The following is a 20,844-nucleotide window of genomic DNA, read 5'->3' on the forward strand; positions in this document are numbered from 1 at the left end:
TCAATCTCCCTTCTCCTCAACTCTTCTCCTCTCTGGCAACTTGATGCCCATTGCAACACCTCCAAGTCCGCCATCTTGTACACCTCCCGCCAAGTCCTGATGGTACAAGCCGGGCCGGCCTCCCAACTAGCCCACTGGATGTGGGGGTGCTCGCCAATCTATATCCCCTCCCGATCTCTGATCTAGGGGTTCCATATCATCAGGGGCTTGAAAGATAATGCTCAAATTAAGGACCTCGGCCCTAGCTCACCAGTTAATGCCCATCATGCATCTGGGCCACTGCTGGGAAAAAAGTGCTGGTCCTCCTTCCATCCACTGGGAGATGTGGTTTGCCACCTGACTCTTCACCTCCTCCTCTATTTGTGCCATCTTCCAATCTCCTGTATAAGCGGTCTGGAGGAAGAAGGCATAGTTGGTCCATCTGGTGGTGCTAGTAGATGGACCTTGCCACTCCTTGACTTGCGTACCACGAAGATTTCCACCTCCAGAGGTAGTGGGAACTCTCCGCACTCCGCAACTCTCAAGTAACACCACAGCCCACTACGAAAGAACTCCTGTGGTAGCAGTTGCGCCTGCCTCAGGAAAGTGTGTTGGGCGGCCTTGTTGGATGAGTTGGTGGCTATATGGGGAGGGCTAGGCTGCCTATGAGAGAGGGATGTCGATGACCTGACCAAGGGAGAGGAAGAAAGTCTCATTGCTCTCTTGCAAGAGTATATAGATGTTTGTGCTTGGTCCCTGGAGAAACTCAAAGGGGTAGATCTGAGTGTAGTGACTCACAATATACCCATAGCACTCGACGCAATGCTGGTCAAGCAACGACCATATCCCATGAATCCAAAGCATACTCACGCTATCAAGGAAGAAATTAATAAGCTAATGAGAGCAAGATTCATCTACAAGATTGAGCACATAGACTGGGTCTCACCCATAGTCATCATACTAAAGAAGAATGGGAAGATCAGAGTGTGTGTCAACTACAAAAAGGTAAACACTGCTACGAAGAGAGATGATTATCCATTGCCATACACCAAGCACATGCTCAAGAGAGTGGCTGGTAAAGAGGCCTACAGTTTCCTAAACGGCTTCTCGGGGTACAATCAGGTGCAAGTGTACCCTTTCGATAGGCACAAGACCATCTCTGCCACTGAGTGGGGAGTCTTTGCCTATATAGTCATGCTCTTTCGGGTGACTAATGCGCCAGCTATCTTCCAGAGGCTCATGCGTGCTATATTCAAGGATATGCTTTTTTCTTTTTTGCAAGTAAAATGTGGCTGATTATATTACTCAAAAAATTGATTACAATAAAGTGCTCATGCTCAATTGACTAGCTAGAGCTGATGCAAAGTCACTAATACATCATGTATACAAGCCTCTCAAGGCGGTTTGGGGGGATGGGGGCAAGAAGCCATGGGGGGGGGGGGGAGGGGGTATATTGCCAACTGGGGCTACCTGCCTGCATCATGAAGAATAGACCCTGGCCGCCCCAAGTGCGCATGAAGTGACCTCGGAGCTCCTGATGAGCCTTGGACTCGCCTTGCACCTGGTCCCATCGGCAGCGCAGGGAGTGGATAATGGAGGTCCAGAGCTCTGCTAAGGTCGCATGTGCTTAAAGTCTCTCTCCGCCGAAGGCCTCTTGACACCGTGCCTTCCGGATATGCCATCCAGTAAGACTACCTATGATCTTCCATACCTCTGAGCGGTCTGCTGTGGGCTCCAGTACTTGGCGGATGGATAGAGCCTCCAAATCGACTACTGCACATGACCCTGCCTTGATAATGAATATCGTGTCTTGCATCCTGGCCTCATACAAAAGGTGACAGCCCTGGCTAACTGCCTGCCAACAAAAAACTTCCCATGAGATATATCCAAGGCTACGTGTGATACGGCGAAGGATGCGGCATGGTCCTCTTCACACAAGCTGCACCTCCTCACATGACCAAAGGTAGTGCTTTGGGGTTTCTAGAGGCTGCTGTGTGCAGCGCTTACAATCTCCCTCCTTCTACATCTGGGCAAGCCAACTTCCCACCGCCAAGCCTCCATGTGCCACCAGCCATAAGAAGTACGACACCCTCCTCGGCCTCCAGCTATCCCATAGGCGGCTCCAGAAGGTCCGTTGGAAGGGCTCCGTGATGTTGTGCTCCGCCCAATGTCTGCTACGTGATGGCGCCCAGTCCATCTCCTCCTACATCAGTACATGTCTGCCAATCTTGGCAGTGTACTATAGGAACCTAGGTGGCTTCTTGGCGACCGCAGAGGCCGGCCATAGCCACTCTCCTCGATCCCACTCCAGCTCATCAAGTGGTCTACCCTCCCAGATCCAAAGGCGCCACTCCCTGAGCTCCTTCCAGAAAACATAGGGGTCCAGTCGCCATGTCTTCCCCTGAAGGCCCACCACCTGAATCCTCCTCCACGAAAGGGCGGCAATCCCCTAATCCTGTTGCCCTCTGTCAAGGGCAAGACGTCCCCCCTCCTGAACGATGAAGAAAGTCCCTTGCGGGGTGCTACCCACTCTACTTGCCACTTGAAGGGGGATACCTGCTGGCGAAAACCTAGCTGCCATACCTCCTCGGGCTCTATCGGCTCACGTATCGGGGGAGCAAGCCACTCCGGAGGTATTGCTGTGTCTATCTTCCTTCTCCTCATCCCCACTCCTCTCTAGTAGCCTGATACTCGCTGCAACACCTCCTTCTCCACCATCCTGTACACCTTCCGCCATGTCCTGATGGTATGGGCCGGGCCGGCCTCCCACCCAACCCACTGGATCTGGGGGCATTCACCTATCTCTGCTCCTTCCCGATCTTTGACCTGGGGGTTCCAGATCACCGGTTGACGGTCTATTTCCTCCTAGCAGCTTGGGGACCTCTGGATTAGGGCCTTTCGGAGGCCCTGCCGCACGTGGAGTAAGCTACGAAGAAAAGGTGATCTAGGGGGGGTGATCTGGGCTGACGTGAAGATCCATCTCAGGGACGGCCTCCACTCCCCGCCAATCCTCGGTCTACAGTCTTGAAGGCCCTCCTTGCAATAGGACCTTCCAGGTCTGCCTACTTGGTGTGAGACCGTAGACAACTAGCTTGCCCAAGAGGGCCATACTCTGATACTCTGGGTCGATGATCCGAAGCCCTCCCTCTAACCTATGTCATATGATGATCGACCATGCCACCTTGGGCCTAGAATCCTTGGAACCATCAGACCGTGACCAAAGAAAGTTCCGCACTAGGCGGCGAAGCTGCACTACGCACAATGAGGAAAAGCACCAACACGAAGCGATGTACTTGGCCGTCGCTAGGAGGACGTGGTTAATCACCAGGGCTCGTCCGGCTAGTGAGAGGTAAACCATGCTCCAGTAGGTCAGTTTCCTCCGAATAGAATCCAGGACAAGAAGAAACTATTGGGCAAGAGTGATGTCGAGTCCCATCTGGAACGCTAGGTACCGGACGGTCAGCCCTTTGCTCAGCCCTTTGCTCACCCATCTGAATCCCAGGTGGATGCCCTACTCCATGTTGGAGTCCAGATCTGTGAGGAAACTAACGGACTTTCGCTAGTTGATTTTCACTCCCGTTGCAGAGCAGAACACATCAAGAGCCAGCCTCACTCTCTCCAGCATCAACTCATCATCCTCTATGTAGAGGGTTGTATCGTTTGTGTACTCTGAGTCTAGCAACTCAGTCTCCTCTCTCACTGGAAGTCGGAGGCCGCGTAATCTACTCACACGTGACCTAAGGAAGTGAGACATTGTCTGTGCAAAGAGTAGAAACAGGTATGGGGCCAGGGGGCAACCCTGTCGAACTGATCTCTCCAACCGAAACTTCTCCCCTCGCCTTCCGCCTATGAGCACCCTACTGGTGGCTGCGTAATCTACTCACACATGACCTAAGGAAGTGAGACATCGTCTATGCAAAGAGTAGAAATAGGTACGGGGCTAGGGGGCAACCCTGTTGAACTGATCTCTCCAACCGAAACTTCTCCCCTCGCCTTCCGCCTATGAGCACAGGACTGATCTGTACAGAGCGGAGACCCCACGAATCCAAGCCTGGGGGAATCCCAACCTCACCATGGTGCCCTCTAGGAAATCCCAGTCCACCCTATCATAAGCTTTCTCAAAATCCGAGAGTATTACGACCAGTCTCTGCCCACTGTGCTGAGCCCACTTTGTCGCCTCAAAGAAGGTAAATACATTGTCAAGGATGCTCCTATCCTAGACAAAGCTTGTCTGTGTGTCATGGATAATATCTGGAAGCACGGGGCGTAGTCGCCTACCAATCATCTTTGCCAGTGCCTTGTAGGCCACTGGCAATAAGGTGATCGGCCTCCAGTGGGAGAGCTCCAACCGGTCTTCCCCTTTGGGGAAAAGATTGATGAGGCTTGCCGAGAGACTCCCTAGCATCTGTCATGAAGTGAAAATCAAACGGTGAAGTGGCAAGAAACTCACGAGATGCGTTTGTTGAACTGAGCTGGACCATGAAGATCCCTTGGCCCAGTAGGACCGCCTCCACGATCTGCGCTGTGCTGATGCGCAGCGTGGAATGAAGCCAGTCCCGAAGTTGGGCCCTGGCTGGAGAATGTCCTACTACCAGACCATAAATTGTTGTTTTCTTTAGCTCCAGCTCCTTAGCTCGAACGGCTAAGAGCTGCTCCTCAGAGAGGACAACGCGCAAGGTGTTTGATTAGGGGGCACTCGCTGAGTGTACCGGCGTCTGACCAGAGGTTTCCATTGCATGCCCCTTCTACGAGACAACCAGTCACGTCATGGTGCCCTGGTGGGGGGGGTAGTTGCTGCAGATAGAGGGAACAACTGGGGGGTGGAGGGATCAATTGCAAGGGGGGGGGGGGGGGACTTTGCTGGTTTCCATGGAAAGGAGGCCTGGCCGGGCGGGGGGAGGGACAGGTAGAAAGCCATTGAAAAACGTAAGGGCGGGGGGCGCGAACAGTGCGGGGGCAAAGATCGGACGGCCACGATCAGTCGGACGGGGCGATCAGTCGGACGGCACCAACAGTGTGGGGGCGATCAGTCGGACGGCGTGGGCAGATGGACGGGTGTGCGTAGTCGGGGCGGGGGGACAGTATCGCGACGTGACGGGCGTGAGCCATTTTTTCCAACTCTCATGTGGTTTCTAGTCTATCTGATAACGATCGGGTTACATTCTTCTTGAATAAGTTGCCCGACAAGTACTTCAATTTCATTCAACATATCATCTCCCAACCTAGATTGCCAACCTTCTACGAGTTTAACTGCCATTTCTTGCGTTACGCGAGGCTGTATGATCAAGTCCACAAAAAATCCTCATCACAGCCTTATTCAGAGCAGAGGGGGTTGGTTGCCTCTTCTTCAAGAGGGACAATCACTAGTAGCAAGAACTCACTAGATGCGAAGGCAAGCCAATCAAAGGGCGACTCCTCTTCCTCATATGGAACTAAAGAATCTAGACCTATCTAGTAGCAACTCCCTAGGAAAAACCGATTTTGCGCACATTGCTAGATAGCAAGCCATGTGGACGAGGAGTGTCGCTCCAAGGCCCAAGGTCTTCCACCTAAAAAGCCACCGCAAACCAGTGCGACTGCACAGTCCAGTGGGGCTATGCCCTCTGCTCTTGCTTCATCTGCTCCTTCAGCACCCGTTGTTGCTGTTGGACATATGGCTCGAGTATAGCCTCAACGGTCCATCTCTTTCACTACCCTTGAGGGATTGGCTGATTGGTCTACAGGTTCCGATCCCGTTGCACTTCATGCGTCCATATCACCTTCCTCTCCGCCTTGTCAGGCGTTCCTTTGGCAGAGCCCTGCTATTGGACATATGCAATGGTAGCCACCTTCTTCGACTCACATGCCTCTAGGTCCTTTCGGATACCCTAGGTCAGTCTAGCATTCATTTTTCACACTCTTAGAGTCAGGACCATAGGATTCATTATCCTTAGTTTTTCCATTTTTTTGTCTTCCGTTGCATTTCCTCACACACATCCATATTCATTGCATTTATTTTAAGTTAGATTTTTCTTTTGTTCTATTTTTCTTTGGAGCATCTCACCACTAACCTCTGTGTTTTGCAAATTTTCATCTCTTTTGCAAGGTTTTGTCTTTCGGTGTAGGGCTAACTTGCAGATTGCTTTGGGCCTCCTTGGGCTAGAGACGTGGGGATGTGCACCATTCCTTTCATGATTTCATCATCCTAGGAGTGCTTGCTCTTCTTCCAGCATAGAGGTTTCCCCCCCCAAGGCGGATCGTGCAGCATCTCTCTCGATGCTATCATGGCGGTGACTTCTCCCTTGCTCTTCTAGTGGGGTGCTTCATCCACTTCATCTTCTTTCATTCCTTATGGTTCTCGGCACCTTATGAAGACTGACATCAGGCTCCTCTTTCTTCTTATGAAGACTGACATTAGGCTCCTCTTTCTTCTTTGGTATCTACATCCAGGTTGAGAGGGGGTTCCTACCCTTCTTGGTATTATACAGGCTTCAGCACATTGTCTTTGACATCGGCTTCTTCCCCCTATTGTACCTTACCCTTTGCATTGCATGATTACATCATCCTTGTACTAGGGCGCTTGGGCAAGTGAACAATTTCCCCACGAGGGACACTGTCCAAGTGGCACCTACTGTTGCATGAGCATTCTTCAGCATGTAGCATACTTTGCATCTCATTGTGCAGAGCACCACTTGTGCGGATCCTAAGCTATTTCCATCGTCGGCTATTGTTACCACACCACTCTCCTTCTTCATCATATGAATACCTCATCACCTATTTTTTCTCGTCATTGACACCCTGAGTGGATGGGTTAGCTTATATTGTTTTGTGATGTGTTGGGTGTACCCTCCCTACTCCCGTCTTCTGGGTCACTTTTACTCAATCGGCCACATCCTATCAAATTTACTTCACTTATTAATAAAAAAAAAACATTCCATGTAGTTCCATCCGCCTTTGTAGGGCTTGGTAGGCCACTGGGCAGCCGACGTGCATCCTTTGTCCGATGCCCTATCATCTCTGGGGTGACCACTTGGATTCCCTTGAAACGATAACCATCGCCTCTGTAGTCTTGGTAGGCCACTGGGCAGCCGATGTGGACCCTTTGTCCAATGCCTTGGCTGCTTTGGGGTGGGACGCCTTGGGATACATAAACATCACAATGGCTGGCCTAACCTTTCAGTTCAGTTTTGGGCCTGAGAGGGGGTGCTAAGCTAAAATATACATTACTTGCTGATTAGTCTCTTAAACAACCCCAAAACACACTAAAAATGCTATTTTAGAGTAAAACCCTAAAACGGGGAGCAGTTCGAGAGAGGTCAATGGAAACCCTAAAACAGGGAGCGGTTCGAGAGAGTTTAGTGGAAACTCTAATTTTTGGGGCGCCCTTCCACATCTATAAATAGAGAGGCTGCCCCCATTCAGCTATCATCCTTGTTTGCAGGTTACACCAACCCATACACCCTCTACTGCTGTTGCGCCCTGTTTCCAGCCTGCAGTCCACCTCCATCTGCTCTCCAACCATCATCGACTGCAGCCACATTATCTTCAGCCTGTCCATTGCTGTAGGCGATAGCTCTCAGCTGCTGGCGATTGCTCGAGACTATCCCAGACTGCTGTTCAGCCTGCTGTCCATCATCTCTAGGGTCAGCCAGCCTGCGTTTTCATCATTTAGGCCCTGACACTCTCAGGCGCTGTTTCAGCCTGCTGTTTACAGCAGACTGTGCACAGTTTCCAGCCTTTGATCGATGGTACATTGCTGCGTTTACCAGTTTCCAGCCTCCAGACTTCTGCGTTTTGGTGACCAACCTGCTGCCATTTACTATTCAGCACTCCTACACTCCGATTGGTGGCCACAGTCTTGGGATCCGTCTTCGGTGGACGTCACACTCTAACATTGCTCTGGCCTTGAGCACACTGTACACTCTGGTTTTCCCATGAGTTTACACCTAGCATCTTGGAATGTGAATAGCCTCCACTATAGTGAGGCACGTGGTTCCAGAAAGTTGATTGTTCGGCATGAGCTGCAGCCTGCCCTGGCCGGACGGATCAACATCTTGCTTCTACAGGAGCACAAGCTCACCCCCACCTAGGCCCAACGGGTAGGGAAGGTGCTTCCGGACTGCTCACATACCTACTGGGAGCATGCCATAGGTGCCGGTAGCAGGAGTGGAGGCGTATGCACCTCTATTGGCCCAAGTCTCACCACCTTTGTATGAGACCATGGGACGATAGTGGCAGGGAGGGCTCTATGGGTTAGATTAGATATTAGGGACTCGTGCCTTGGAGTTCTCAATGTCTATGCCCCTACGGAGGTTTGGGCATGCAGTAGGTTTTAGATGGAGATCGCGGATGGACTCCCAGAGGTGGTCTCCTGGATCGTTGGAGGAGACTTCAACAACTTGGAGGTTTTGGAGGACTAGCAAGGTAGAGGCAGAAACTACTAGGGCATGGCTGGGGAGGAGCAGGTGGCATGAGAGGTTTTTTTGTTGGTAGTCGGAGCATGCGATGCCTGGAGAGAACCTGCCTTCCACAGGAGGGAGCGGTCATTGGACTTCTCTTGGGGATACAGGCGGCTAGGTGGAATCCTGCTGGAGCGGTTGGATAGGTTTTATGTGGGAGAGTGGGGAGGCTCTTGTGGAGGCCAGATTGAGCAATTGGCGAGCACCACGTTGTCCAATCATTGCCCGGTTCTCCTGACACTGGACCCCCTGCATCCGCTCTAGACACACAATCCTATGACTCGATCTATAGGAGAGAGGAGTTGACGAGACAAATAGATAAAATTTGGACCAGAGAGTGGGGCACGAGGGACCGGATAGCAGAGGAGGTTGCAGAGGTCCTAGCCGAGTCAAGCAGAATCTGCCAAGAGGCAACCATATAGGCCAAGGAGCAGAGCTGGGAGGAGGAGAGAGCACTCCGGAAGGACCCCACAGCCATGCAGAGATTTTCACTTCAAGACAAATGCCAGGGAGTCTCTTGGTAGGCCTTATCAATCTTCTCCCCAAAGGGGGAGGCTGGTTGGAGCTTTCCCCGTAGCGACCGATCATCTTATTGTCAATGGCCTATAAGGCACTGGCAAAGATGATTGGTATGTGACTACGCCCCGTGCTTCCAGACATCATCCATGACACACAAACAGGCTTTGTCCAGGATAGGAGCATCCTTGATAATGTGCTTACCTTCTTTGAGGCGACAGAGTGGGCTCAGCACAGTGGGCAAAGACTGGCCGTACTACTCTTGGATTTTGAGAAAGCTTATGACAGGGTGGATTGGGACTTCCTGGAGGACACCATGGTGAGGTTGGGATTCCCCCAGGTGTGGATTCGTGGGGTCTCTGCCCTTTACAGATCGGCCACCAGCAGGATTCTCATAGGCGAAAGGCAAGGGGAGGAGTTTCAGCTGGAGAGAACGGTTCGACAGGGCTGCCCCCTAGCCCCATACCTGTTTTTGCTCTTTGGAGAGGCTATGTCTCACTTCCTCAGGTCACGTGTCAGCGGATTATGCGGCCTCCGAATTCCAGTGAGAGAGGAGATGGAGTTGTTGGACTCAGAGGATGCAAATGATACAGCCCTCTACATAGAGGATGATGAGTTGATTCTAGAGAGAGTGAGGCTGGCTCTTGATGTGTTCTGTTCTACAAAGGGAGCGAAAATCAACTGGTGAAAGTCGGTTGGTTTCCTCACAGACCCGGACTCTAGCACGGAGTGGGGCGTCCACATGGGATTTAGATCGGTGAGCAAAGGGCAGACTGCCCGGTACCTAAGGTCCTAGGTGTGACTCGACATCACTCCTGCCCAGTAGTTTCTTCTTATCCTTGATTCTATTCGGAGGAAACTAACCTATTGAACCATGGCTCGCCTCTCATTAGCTAGACGAGCCCTGGTGGTTAACCAGGTCCTCCTAGCGATGGCCTGGTACATCGCCTCATGTTGGTGCTTCTTCTCATCTTGCGTAGTGCAGCTTTGCCACCTAGTTCGGAATTTCCTTTGGTCAGGGTTTGATGGTTCCAGGGATTCTAGCACCAAGGTGGCATGGGCAACCATCATACAACATAGGTGAGAGGGAGGGCTTGGGATCATAGACCTAGAGTATCAGAGTATGGCCCTCTTGGTCAAGCTAGTTTTATGTCTTCTAACACCAGGCGGGCAGACTTGGAAGGTCTTATTGCAAGAGGGCCTTCATCAGGATTGTAGACCGAGGCTTGGCGGTGAGTGGAGGCCATCCCTGAGATGGATCTTCACGTCAGCCCAGATGACCCCCCCCAGATCACCTTTCCTTCGCAGCTTACTCCGCGTGTGGCAGGGCCTTCATAAGGCCCTAATCCAGAGCCCCCCAAGCCTGGCAAGAGGAGATAGACCATCAGCCAGTGATCTGGAACCCCGATCAAAGATTGGGAAGGGGCACAGATAGGTGAGTGCCCCCACATCCAGTGGGCTAGGTGGGAGGCCTGGCCCAGCTCGTACCATTAGGACATGGCGGGAGGTGTACAGGATAGTGGATGAGGAGGTGTTGCAATGAGTATCAGGCTGCCAGAGAGGAGTGGAGTTGAGGAGAAGAGAGATAGACGTAGCAATACCTCCAGAGTGGCTTGCTCCCTTGGTATGAGAGCCGATAGAGCCTGGGGAGGTGTAGGCAGCTAGGTTTTCATCAGCAAAAATCCCCCTTCAGGTGGCAGGTAGAGTGGGCGGCGCCCCACAGGGGACTTTCTTCGCCGTTCAGGAGGAGGGACGTCTGGCCCTTGACATAGGGCAGCAAGATGAGGGGATTTCCACTCTCTCATGGAGGAGGATTTGGGTGGTGGGCCTTCAGGGAAAGACATGGTGAGTGGACCCCTATATTCTCTGGAAGGAGCTCAGGGAGTGGCGACTTTGGATCTGGGAGGGCAGAACACTTGATAAGCTGGAGTGGGATCCAGGAGAGTGGCTATGGCCGGCCTATGCGGTCGCCAGGAAGGCACCCAGGTTCCTAGAGTACATTGCCAGGATTGGCAGACATGTACTGATGCAGGAGGATATGGATTGGGTGCCGTCACGTAGTAGGCACTGGGCAGAGCACAGCATCACGCAGCCCTTTCGACGGACCTTTTGGTGCGGCCTATGGGATAGTTGGAGGCCGAGGAGGGTGTCGTATTTCTTCTGGTTGGTGGCACATGGAGGCTTGGCGGTGGGAAGTTGGCTTGGCCAGATGCAGAAGGAGGGAGGTTGTAAGTGCTGCACACAACAGCCTCTAGAAACCTCAAAGCACTGCCTTTGGTCATGTGAGGAGGCGCAGCTCGTGTGGAGAGGAGCATGCCGCATCCTTTCCCGTATAGCACCCAGCCTTGGATGTATCTTATGGGGAGAGTTCTGTTGGTAGACAGTCAGCTAGGGCCATCACCTTTTGTATCAGGGCGGGATGTAGGACACGGTATTCATTATCGAGGCAAGGTCGTGCGCAGTGGTCGGTTTGGAGGCTCTACCCATCCGCCAGGTACTAGAGCCCACAACAAACTGCTCGAATGTATGGGAGATCATAGGGAGTCTTATGGGATGGCATATCTGGAAGGCACAGTGTCAGAAGGCTTTCGGCAGAGAGAGACTTTCAGCACATGCGACCTTAGCAAAGCTCTAGACCTCCATCATCCACTCCCTCTGCGGCCGATGGGATCAAGTGCAAGGCGAGTGCAAAGCTCGTCAAGAGCTCCAATGTCACTTCATCGCCAATGGCTTCTTGCCCTGTTTGGCGATACAAGGCAGCCCCGTTTGGCGATACACCCACCCCCCCCCCCCCCCCCCCCCCTCCTGCCAATGGCTTCTTGCCCCCATCCCCCCAGACTGCCTTGAGAGGCTTGTATACATGATGTATTGGTGACTTTGCATCAGCTCCAGCTAGTCTGTTGAGCTTGAGCACTCCGTTGTAATCAGTTTTTTTGAATAATATAATCAGCCACATTTTACTTGCAAAAAATTTTTTACATCCCCCCAGGATGCTAGGAGGAGATAGACTACGAACTGGTGGCCTGGTACCCCCAGGTTAGAGATCGGGATGGGATACACATTGGCGAGTGCCCCCACAGCTAATGGGCTGGAAGGCCGGCCCTGCTTGTACTATTAGGATGTGGCGGGAGCTGTACATGATGGTGGACCAGGAGGTATTGCAGCAGGCATTAGGTTGTCAGAAAGGAGATGAGTTGAGGAGAAGGGAGATTGATGCAGTGATACCTCTCAAGAGTGGCTTGACCCCCCGATCTGAGAGCCGGTAGAGCGTGGCAAGGTATGGGCCGCTAGATTTTCACTGGCAAGTATCCTCCTACAAGTGACAGCAGGTAGAGTGGGCGGCGCTCCCTACGGGATTTTTTTCACCATGCAAGAGGGGCAGCGTTTGGTCCTTGACAGAGGGCAACAGGATGAGGAGATCATTGTCCTTCCTTGGAGGAGGATTCGCATGGTTGGACTCTAGGGGAAGAGCTGGCGTCTGGACCCTTAAGTGTTCTGGGAGGAGTTCCGGGAGTGGCGCCTCTGGATATGGGAGAGCAGGCCACTTAATGAGTTGGAGTGGGACCCTAGAGAGTGGCTATGGCCAGCCACTGCAGTCGCTAAGAAGCCACTGAGATTCTTGGAGTACATAGCTAGGATTGGTAGACATGTATTGATGCAGAAGGATATAGACTGGGTGCCTTCACGTAGCAGACACTGGGCGGAGTAGAGCATCACGGATGCTTTCCGTTAGACTTTCTGGCGCTGCCTATTGGACAACTGGAGGCTGGATATCGTATTTCCTATGGCTTTTGGCACATGGAGGTCTGGTGGTGGGGAGTTGGCTAGCCTAGATGCAGCAGGATGGAGGGTGTAAATGTTGCCCATATGGTAGCTTTTGGAAACTCCAAAGCACTGTCTTTGGTCATGCGAGGTAGCACAGCCCGTGTGGAGAGGAGCATGCCGCATTCTTCGCCGTCTGGTACCCAGCCTTGAATGTATCTCGTTGGGAGCTTTCTATTGGCAGGTAGTCAGCCAGGGCCATCACCTTTTGTATAAGGCCGGGATGTAGGACACAATTTTCATCATTGAGGCTGGGTCTTGTGCAATGGTCAGCCTGGAGGCTTTACCTAGCTGCCAGATATTTGAGCCCACAGCAGACTGCTCTGAGGTATGGGAGATCGTAGGGAGTCTTACTAGATGGCACATCTGGAAGGCACACTATCAGGAGGTTTTTGGTGGGGAGAGACTTTCAGTATAGGTGACTTTGGCAGAGCTCTAGACTTCCATCATCCACTCCCTCCACGGCCGCCGGTGGGACCAGGTGCAGGGCGAGTCTCAAGCTCATCAAGAGCTTTGTTTTCACTTCCTGCACACTTGGGGTGGCTAGAACGTGCTCTTCATGATGCAAGCAAGCAGCCCCGGATGGCGATACATCCCCCCTCCATGGCTTCTTGCCCCCATCCCCACTAGACCGCCTTGAGAGGCTTGTATACATGATGTATTGGCGACTTTGCATCAGCTCCAGCTAGTCTATTGAGCGTGAGCACTCCGTTGTAATCTTTTTTTTTTTTTTAGTAATATAATTAGCCACACTTTACTTGCAAAAAAAAAGAAACTTCTAGGTCAAGAGCTTTCTAGATCAAGTTTTGTAGACTAATGGGACCTCCTAAATCTTGTCCCTTTCCACTGCAGCCAATTGAAACATATGTGAAGCAAATGCATATGCATACAAGAATGAAAGAATGCTTCGAGTATGTTTGGCTTCCTTGTTCTGAAACATAAAGTGGTGCTAGATTTGGTAGGTCGGTAGTTTAGCAACAAGCATCTAGTGAGTATTAGCAATGCAAATATATAGGAGGCTAGGAAAATATATATTTTTAACAAGGCATATCATTTTTCATGGCCGAAAAAAGTCATGTGTGTTTGGGCCAACACTTGTCACATGTTTCAAACGTTTTCATGCAAGCATATGAGTATGATAAAAACTATACTTGCATCAAACCACTTGTGAGCTTGACACTATCTCTTGACCAACTTTTCTTGCTTAACGTTAGTGCTTTCCTAACCAGAATCTTAACCATCTTTCATTTCAATGTCTACACAAGCAAATGTTTCATTCATTCTACCTCTAGATGTCCGTTGTCACAAGACTAATCATTGAACATTTTTGAGATTGGAAGGCTTTCGATAGCCCTATGAAAAGGGATGCCTAATATTGATTCTAGATTGGAGATTTGACATCACCAATGAATTTGGATACCCATCATGGGACATTTCTTTTTTCCCCTTTTTTTTGGTGGGAGGGGGTGTAACAAGAAAAAATCAGCATGATCTCTGTTGAGAGCTTAAGAAAAGTCACTAGCTTTCTAAATAATGGCTTAGTATACATGTCAATTCCAACAACTGCTGAGTTCTCAATAACTTCAGTAAGTGTTATTTTGAGGTCCACATAGAAATACTCACTTGTTGGCTTTAAATGAGTGACACATCTTGGTCTTGCATTTAATAATACGTGTACCTCATTATTTGCTCCCATATATTCACTGTATTTACCTTTATGACAAGAAAATATGAAGCAGTGGTTGACATTTTGTACTTTCCAGGGAATGTGGTTTGAAGAGATGGTCAACAGTAGAAGTAAGAGTTTAGTAAAGGACATGCGATGGTCCTTTGATGGCCAGAAGATATGCATTGTGTATGAAGATGGTCAAGTCATTGTTGGAAATGTTGATGGAAACCGTTCATGGGGAAGGGACGTAAGTATCAAACCTTCCATTGTAGAATGGTCACCAGATGGAAGACTCTTACTCTTTGGAACAAATGATGTAAGTACGTGACACAACTTGAAGGTGTTTTAGATATCTGCAAGAATTAACACTCCATTTGATGACTTGATTTTGTATGTTTTACATGCTCAAGGGTCCAGTGGGTCTTCCCATGTCAATTAATATTTTTTTTTGTGAGAACTTCTCTTTTCCAGGCCTTGTGTTTAGGGTTTAAGACAACATCCTTGAGGACCTTTGAAAAAATAAAAATTGAAATGATGACCCTGTAGATTGGGTGGAAAGAGAGGCAGGAGACAGGCTCACAAGAGGGTGTTAAAAAAAGGAAAAAGGTCAAGAAGAGAGGAAAAGGGTCGGCTTGGGGAAAAGCAGAGGCATGCTCAGAAAGCGAGGGCAGGCAGGAGAGGAGATAGGATGTGAGATGGGTGAAAGAAGAGGCAGGGACTGCACAGGTCAGGGGAGAGCAGAGGCTGGGAGGTGGTTGGGATGCAGAGAGGTGTGTTGAAGATGGGCCGCACAGACAGGGAAAAGGAGAGGTGGACACTGGATGGCCTGGAAAGGAGAGGGGTATGCAGGAGGAGAGGGATAAAGCAGAGTAAGGAGGGAGTGTCAGTTGCCGCCAGCCTACACGAGGCTAAGGGCTGTCTGTTGTGAGCTGCAGGGTAGGCTACACTTCTGATGTTTGTCCTCCCGCCGTTGTGCCTTTTCCAGTGAAGCTGTAGTTAATGACTTGCATGCTGGTCTGACAAGTCTTGTCAATGTAATTGATAACACATATAAATGTTATATTGAAACTTTACAGGGAAAATGCCATATTCATGATTATTTTGGAAATTTCTTATCACGGCTCAATATATGCTTCCCAAAAAAAGAGGACATATCATCAATAGTGGGTATAGAGTGGTTTAGCAAGGCTGAAGGTTATGACTCTAGCGTGCCAACTTTGGCGGTGGCACTTTGTGGAGGGAAAATTCAGGTAAGCTTTTTGTTTCTGAGCTTGGAAATGATGTCCATGACATTTGAGAGGAATGGCATTGCAAGACCACCTCAATCATTGTATACCTTTATAGATGATGAGACATGAACTTGATGAAGAACCAATCTTGATAGATGCAAAGATGGACATCACATGCATAAGATGGAGCCCAAATGGAGAAGTTTTAGGTGTTGTTGGATCTGAAAGGTCTGAAGTATCTACTACTACTGAAAATCATCCTAGTGTACAACTATATTCACATTATGGCATACACCTTCGGACTCTTTATGTGCCTGGGAAGAAGATAAGGTATTAATCATGTTTAGAAGGCAAAAAAATGGCTTCTTTTTGTTTCTTCCTCATACAGTTTCCAGACACTAATTAATCTCTTGGAAGTGAAAATGTTATGTTTTTCTGATAGCGGACTATTATTTTCTTTTAAATTTGACATGCCTAGTTTGTGTGATGTTGGGCATGTTGATCCTATCATTGCTAAGTTGCTTGCATTCAATTGCCTGTTTTGCATGGGGATTTTCCATTTATAAATGTGAGTTTGTGTTTGTAAAAGTCACTTTCTCAAGTAGTTTCTAATAATCCATTTTTGTAGTCCTAGGTTAACAGGAGTTTAATTCCAGATCTATGTCGAAAAAGCTATCGAACTTTCCAGCCTGCTGGGTATTTGACCATAGGCCAGTATTAAAATGCTGCTGCTGTTGTGGACTGAGCATGTCTCTCTCAACAAGACAACTTGCTGTGTGTTTATGGGCTCAGCATGTCTCTCTAGTGCATAGTGCACAGTTATAAGCTCAGCAGGATATTGTGCAATTATTTCTCTGCTTCCTCCTTCACAAATCTGGTCCAGAAATATGCAGAGTTCTACTTGGAGAGTGCTTGCCCATCAAATCCTCCAACTATTCGAGTGGAATGTGATTGGTCATTGGGCATATAGATGTAAGTGCAGTATGAATGTACTTGGCACAGTGTTGGAGATCAAGATTGGTGATTTCAATGAAGGCTAGTCCATCCTGTTTTTTAGAGGTGGACCAGGGGTGTCTGTACAGTTCAAATGTGTTGTTGCGTTTGGTGTATACAATGCATGGTTGGTGCTTGATGACAAAGAATGTTTGGGCAAGAAGGGGTGAGATGGGGATCTCTACAAATTCCTCAAGGAGTCTAGTGGTATGCCCTATCTATGCCAATGGGAGGTGGCTGCTGGCTATGCCCTGATTCTGCTCATTTGAATCCTCCTTCCCAGCCAAAGAAGGCCACATCACATGGCCTATCAAGAGATGGATCCCTCCACAACCACATTTAAGCATCATATTGTAGTCTTTGTAGAGGCCTCTGATAAGCCCATTATCTCCATCCATTTGCAAGATAGGTGATTTGGGTTTGGGTCAATGTACTTTTTCTTTCTCTTGTAATGTGCCAATACTGTAATCCTATGTCTAGAGCATCTTGTGAAATCTGTATGGTCCAAGTCCTCTCGCTTCAGGCATCCATTCTCCTCAACCAAATGTTAGATATGCTCAATGCCCCACCCTCATAAGGTGCCACCAATGATCCATGGTGCTCTAAGTCATAAGGTCCCCATTATGAGGAGAAGCCATGTGTGAGCATTAAGCACAGACATTGGGTGGGTCTTGACTTGTATGTCAGATGAGGTCCATGTGATCGAATGGCAAAAAAGTGACCTTTTTGGATCTATCCTTTGGGTTAGATAGAGTAGTTATGTTTGTATCAACTCCAGGCACAATGCATCAAATTGGGGGCTGTGGGAGTTATCAGGGACCTTTATTTTGGGGTTCGTGGACCAAACTACCTTCTTGGGCTATAAAAGAAAGACGCCTCTCTAAAGCCATCATCAATCTATCTTTCACCTAGTTAGAGTTCTTCCAGCTACCCTTAAGCTCTTCGACTATCATTTGTTAGGATTGCCATCTAAGCTTCACAATGGAAGCAAACAGGTAGACAAAGCCATCTTTGTATTAATTCATATGAAATTAAAGAAAACTTTGTTCTTCTCATATTTGCTATGTGTTCTCTAGTCCTTGCTCAGATTCTATCTTGTGTGCCATGTAGTTTCTACATGGTATCAGAGCCCAAGGGGCTTTGAGGAGTGAAGAGTACGAGAGAGGCAAGGGCTTCAATAGAGAAGAGGAAAAATGTTGTCTGCTACACCAGGTAGCTGTGTTGGCACATCAAGTGGTGGTGATGCTGTACCGGCAATTCAAGCATTGAGGATTCGTTCACTAACCTTCAGCGAAGGCAAGTTAGATGGCACAAACTACACTTTGTGAAAGTTTAAAATCACAACTATCCTTGATTCTTATGAGCTTTTGGTGGAGATGGTGCTAGGGACTGACCTAGAACCACATTCCATCCCCTACCCATCAAATTCGAGTGTCATGATTCGTCCAAGTGCAAATCTTCTGCAAGCTTGAAAACAAAGGAACGTAAATGCAGGGTGTGTCTTAGTTACAAGCTATTTTGACAATGTTTTGACCTTGATTCAGCGTACAACGAAGGCATTAAAGGCTTGGAATGTACTGAGAAATTAGTAGGAAACAAGAAATCAAACAAGAATTCAAAACTTGGAGAATGAACTAGCAGTTGAGAAGTTTGCTGAAGGGGAGATAACTAAAGCATTCATCGCTCAGATAAAAAATCCGTGCAACTAAATGGCTGGTGCTAGAATACAAAAGATTGGTGAGGAGCTAGCTCGGAGGTGTCCTTAGATTTATCCACCAAAGTTTGATAGATTGGTAAGTGCCCTAAACACTCAAGTGAGAGTGAGAACTTGCTCAAAACACGAACAACCAAAATTGGTATCTGGTCTGGTGTTACACAAGTAGATGATGCTGCTAGCCAACCTCTTATATCTCCCAATGTCTGCTAGTGTTGATGTATCCTCAAAGGATAACTTTACATTGATCTCTATAGGTGTAGCTATCTCCTTACACTTGATCATGCCAAATGCTTTTAAGATCTTCCATGCATAATTTTTTTGAGAGATGAAGATTTTGCCAGCTAGACTTCAAGCCCCAAACATTAGTGCAACAAGCCCAAGTCTATCATTTCAAACTCAAAGCTCAAAGCCTTTCAAGTCTGATGGATTATATCTTCATAGTCACCTGGAATAAGAAGGTCATCCACATATAGAACAATCACTATAGGCTTTTCACTATGCTTGTAAACATGCAAGTTAGCATCTGAGGTACATCTTTTGAAATTCAAGCCTAAAAAGAATTTATCTATCTATTGGTACCATACTCTAGGGGCTTGTTTCAGCCCATACAATGACTTCTTCAACTTACAAACTTTGTTCTCAGAATGTGGGCCCTCAAACCCCAGTGGCTAAGCCACATACACCTCCTTCTTGAGGTCACCATTCAAGAACACTGATTCTACATCCATTTGGTAAACTAGCCACTTTTTCTGAGCGGCCACTGCAAGTACTATGCGAATAGTGGTCATTCTAGCAGTTGGAGCAAATGATGCTTGAAAATGAGATCCTTCAACCTATGAAAATCCTTGTGCAACTAATCTGGCTTTGTACTTTTCTAAGCTGCCATCAGCCTTGTACTTTACCTTCGAGACCCACTTGGTGCAGATAATGTCCCTTTTTCTTGTCGATCCACTAGCTCTCAAGTATCATTCTTCAGCATGTTGTCATACTCAACTTGCATAGCTACTCTCCATGGTGGATTAGCAAGTGCTTCTTCCAAGTCAGGTGGCTCGTTTACTTCTCTCGTAATCTCAGCTATTGAGGCCATATTGACTATGTGACTAGAAGCCTTTCTTTGCTCCTCTTTTCTTAGAAACGTCCTTGGTCCATCTACATTTTCCTCAACTGTGATAGACATAAGATTACTGCGATCATAGAGCTACTTCACCCATCAAAGCAATGGATTTTCCAGTTGCGTGATTGTAAGTTGGTGAACTTTTTCTTCATCATCTGAAGATGATGCTTTCTCCTCCTTGAGGGTAGCGACAACTCTTGGGATAGATTCATAGTGGACTTCTTCTTTGCTGGATGATAAAGTGGAAGAACTTATATTCTTCTCATCCACTGTATGTGGCTACTCCTCCCTGAGAGGCATGTGCATTTGATATTTCTGTGACTCTGTATCAGCTCCAGCTAATTTGTTGAGCAGGAGCACTTCTTTGTATTCAAGGTTTCTCTGAAGTAATATAATTAGCCACACTTTATTTGCAAAAAAAATGTGGTTGCTCCCTGAACACCACATCACGGCTCAGTATGATCTTCTTTGCCTCTTGGTTATATAATTTGTAAGCCTTTTGCTCATCACTATAATCCAAGGAGATACATTTTTGTGCTTTTTGGATTTACCTTGTTTGTCTTATCCTTTGAAACTAGTGCATAACATTCAAATCCAAAAGTGAGGAGTTTTGCGCTTAAGAGTCTTTGTGAAACTCTGATTGAGAATGTAGATTGCAGTATTGACAACTTATGCCCAAAATTGGTTAGGCAATTCCTTGCCCTTAAGCATGCATCTTGCCATTTCCACAATGGTGTGATTTCGGCATTCAACAAAACCATTCTGTTGAGGTGTATAAGGCGTTGTCAATTGACACCTTTTTTTTTCAAATAAAATGTGGCTAATTATATTACTCAAAAGGCTAATTACAATGGAGTGCTCATGCTCAACAAACTAGCTCGAGCTGATGTAAAGTCACAAATACATCATGTATACAAGCCTCTCAAGGCAGTCTAGGGGGGATGGGGGCAAGAAGCCATGGAGGGGGGATGTATCTCCATCTAGGGCTTCCTGTCTGCATCATGAAGAATAGGTCCTGGCTGCCCCAGATGCGCAGAAAGTGAAAGAGTCTTTGTGAAACTCTAATTGAGAATGTAGATTGCAGTATTGGCAACTTCTGTCCAAAACTGGCTAGGCAATTCCTTGCCCTTAAGCATGCATCTTGCCATTTCCACGATGGTGCGATTTCGGCGTTCAACAACACCATTCTGTTGAGGTGTATAAGGCACTGTCAATTGACACTTTTCTTTTCAAATAAAATGTGACTAATTATATTACTCAAAAGGCTGATTACAATGGAGTGCTCATGCTCAACAAACTAGCTCGAGCTGATGCAAGTCACAAATACATCATATATACAAGCCTCTCAAGGTGGTCTAGGGGGGATG

At 48.2% G+C, this 20,844-nt stretch overlaps 1 protein-coding gene across 1 annotated transcript in view; it reads left to right on the forward strand.

The window, feature by feature from the left end:
- The window catches only part of LOC148008865 (uncharacterized), a 217,171-nt gene that overhangs the window by 21,754 nt on the left and 174,573 nt on the right, over positions 1–20,844 (forward strand). The window contains exons 3-5 of the mRNA XM_087673975.1: positions 14,519–14,740; positions 15,501–15,674; positions 15,769–15,983. Of these exons, the coding sequence (XP_087530101.1) occupies positions 14,519–14,740; positions 15,501–15,674; positions 15,769–15,983 (611 nt within the window). The remainder of the gene's footprint in view (positions 1–14,518; positions 14,741–15,500; positions 15,675–15,768; positions 15,984–20,844) is intronic.

This window comes from Lygodium microphyllum, unplaced genomic scaffold (genome assembly GCF_053477565.2).
Source record: "Lygodium microphyllum isolate KBCC unplaced genomic scaffold, Lygodium_microphyllum_v1.1.10 scaffold_57, whole genome shotgun sequence".
In the NCBI taxonomy this organism is placed as follows: Eukaryota; Viridiplantae; Streptophyta; class Polypodiopsida; order Schizaeales; family Lygodiaceae; genus Lygodium; species Lygodium microphyllum.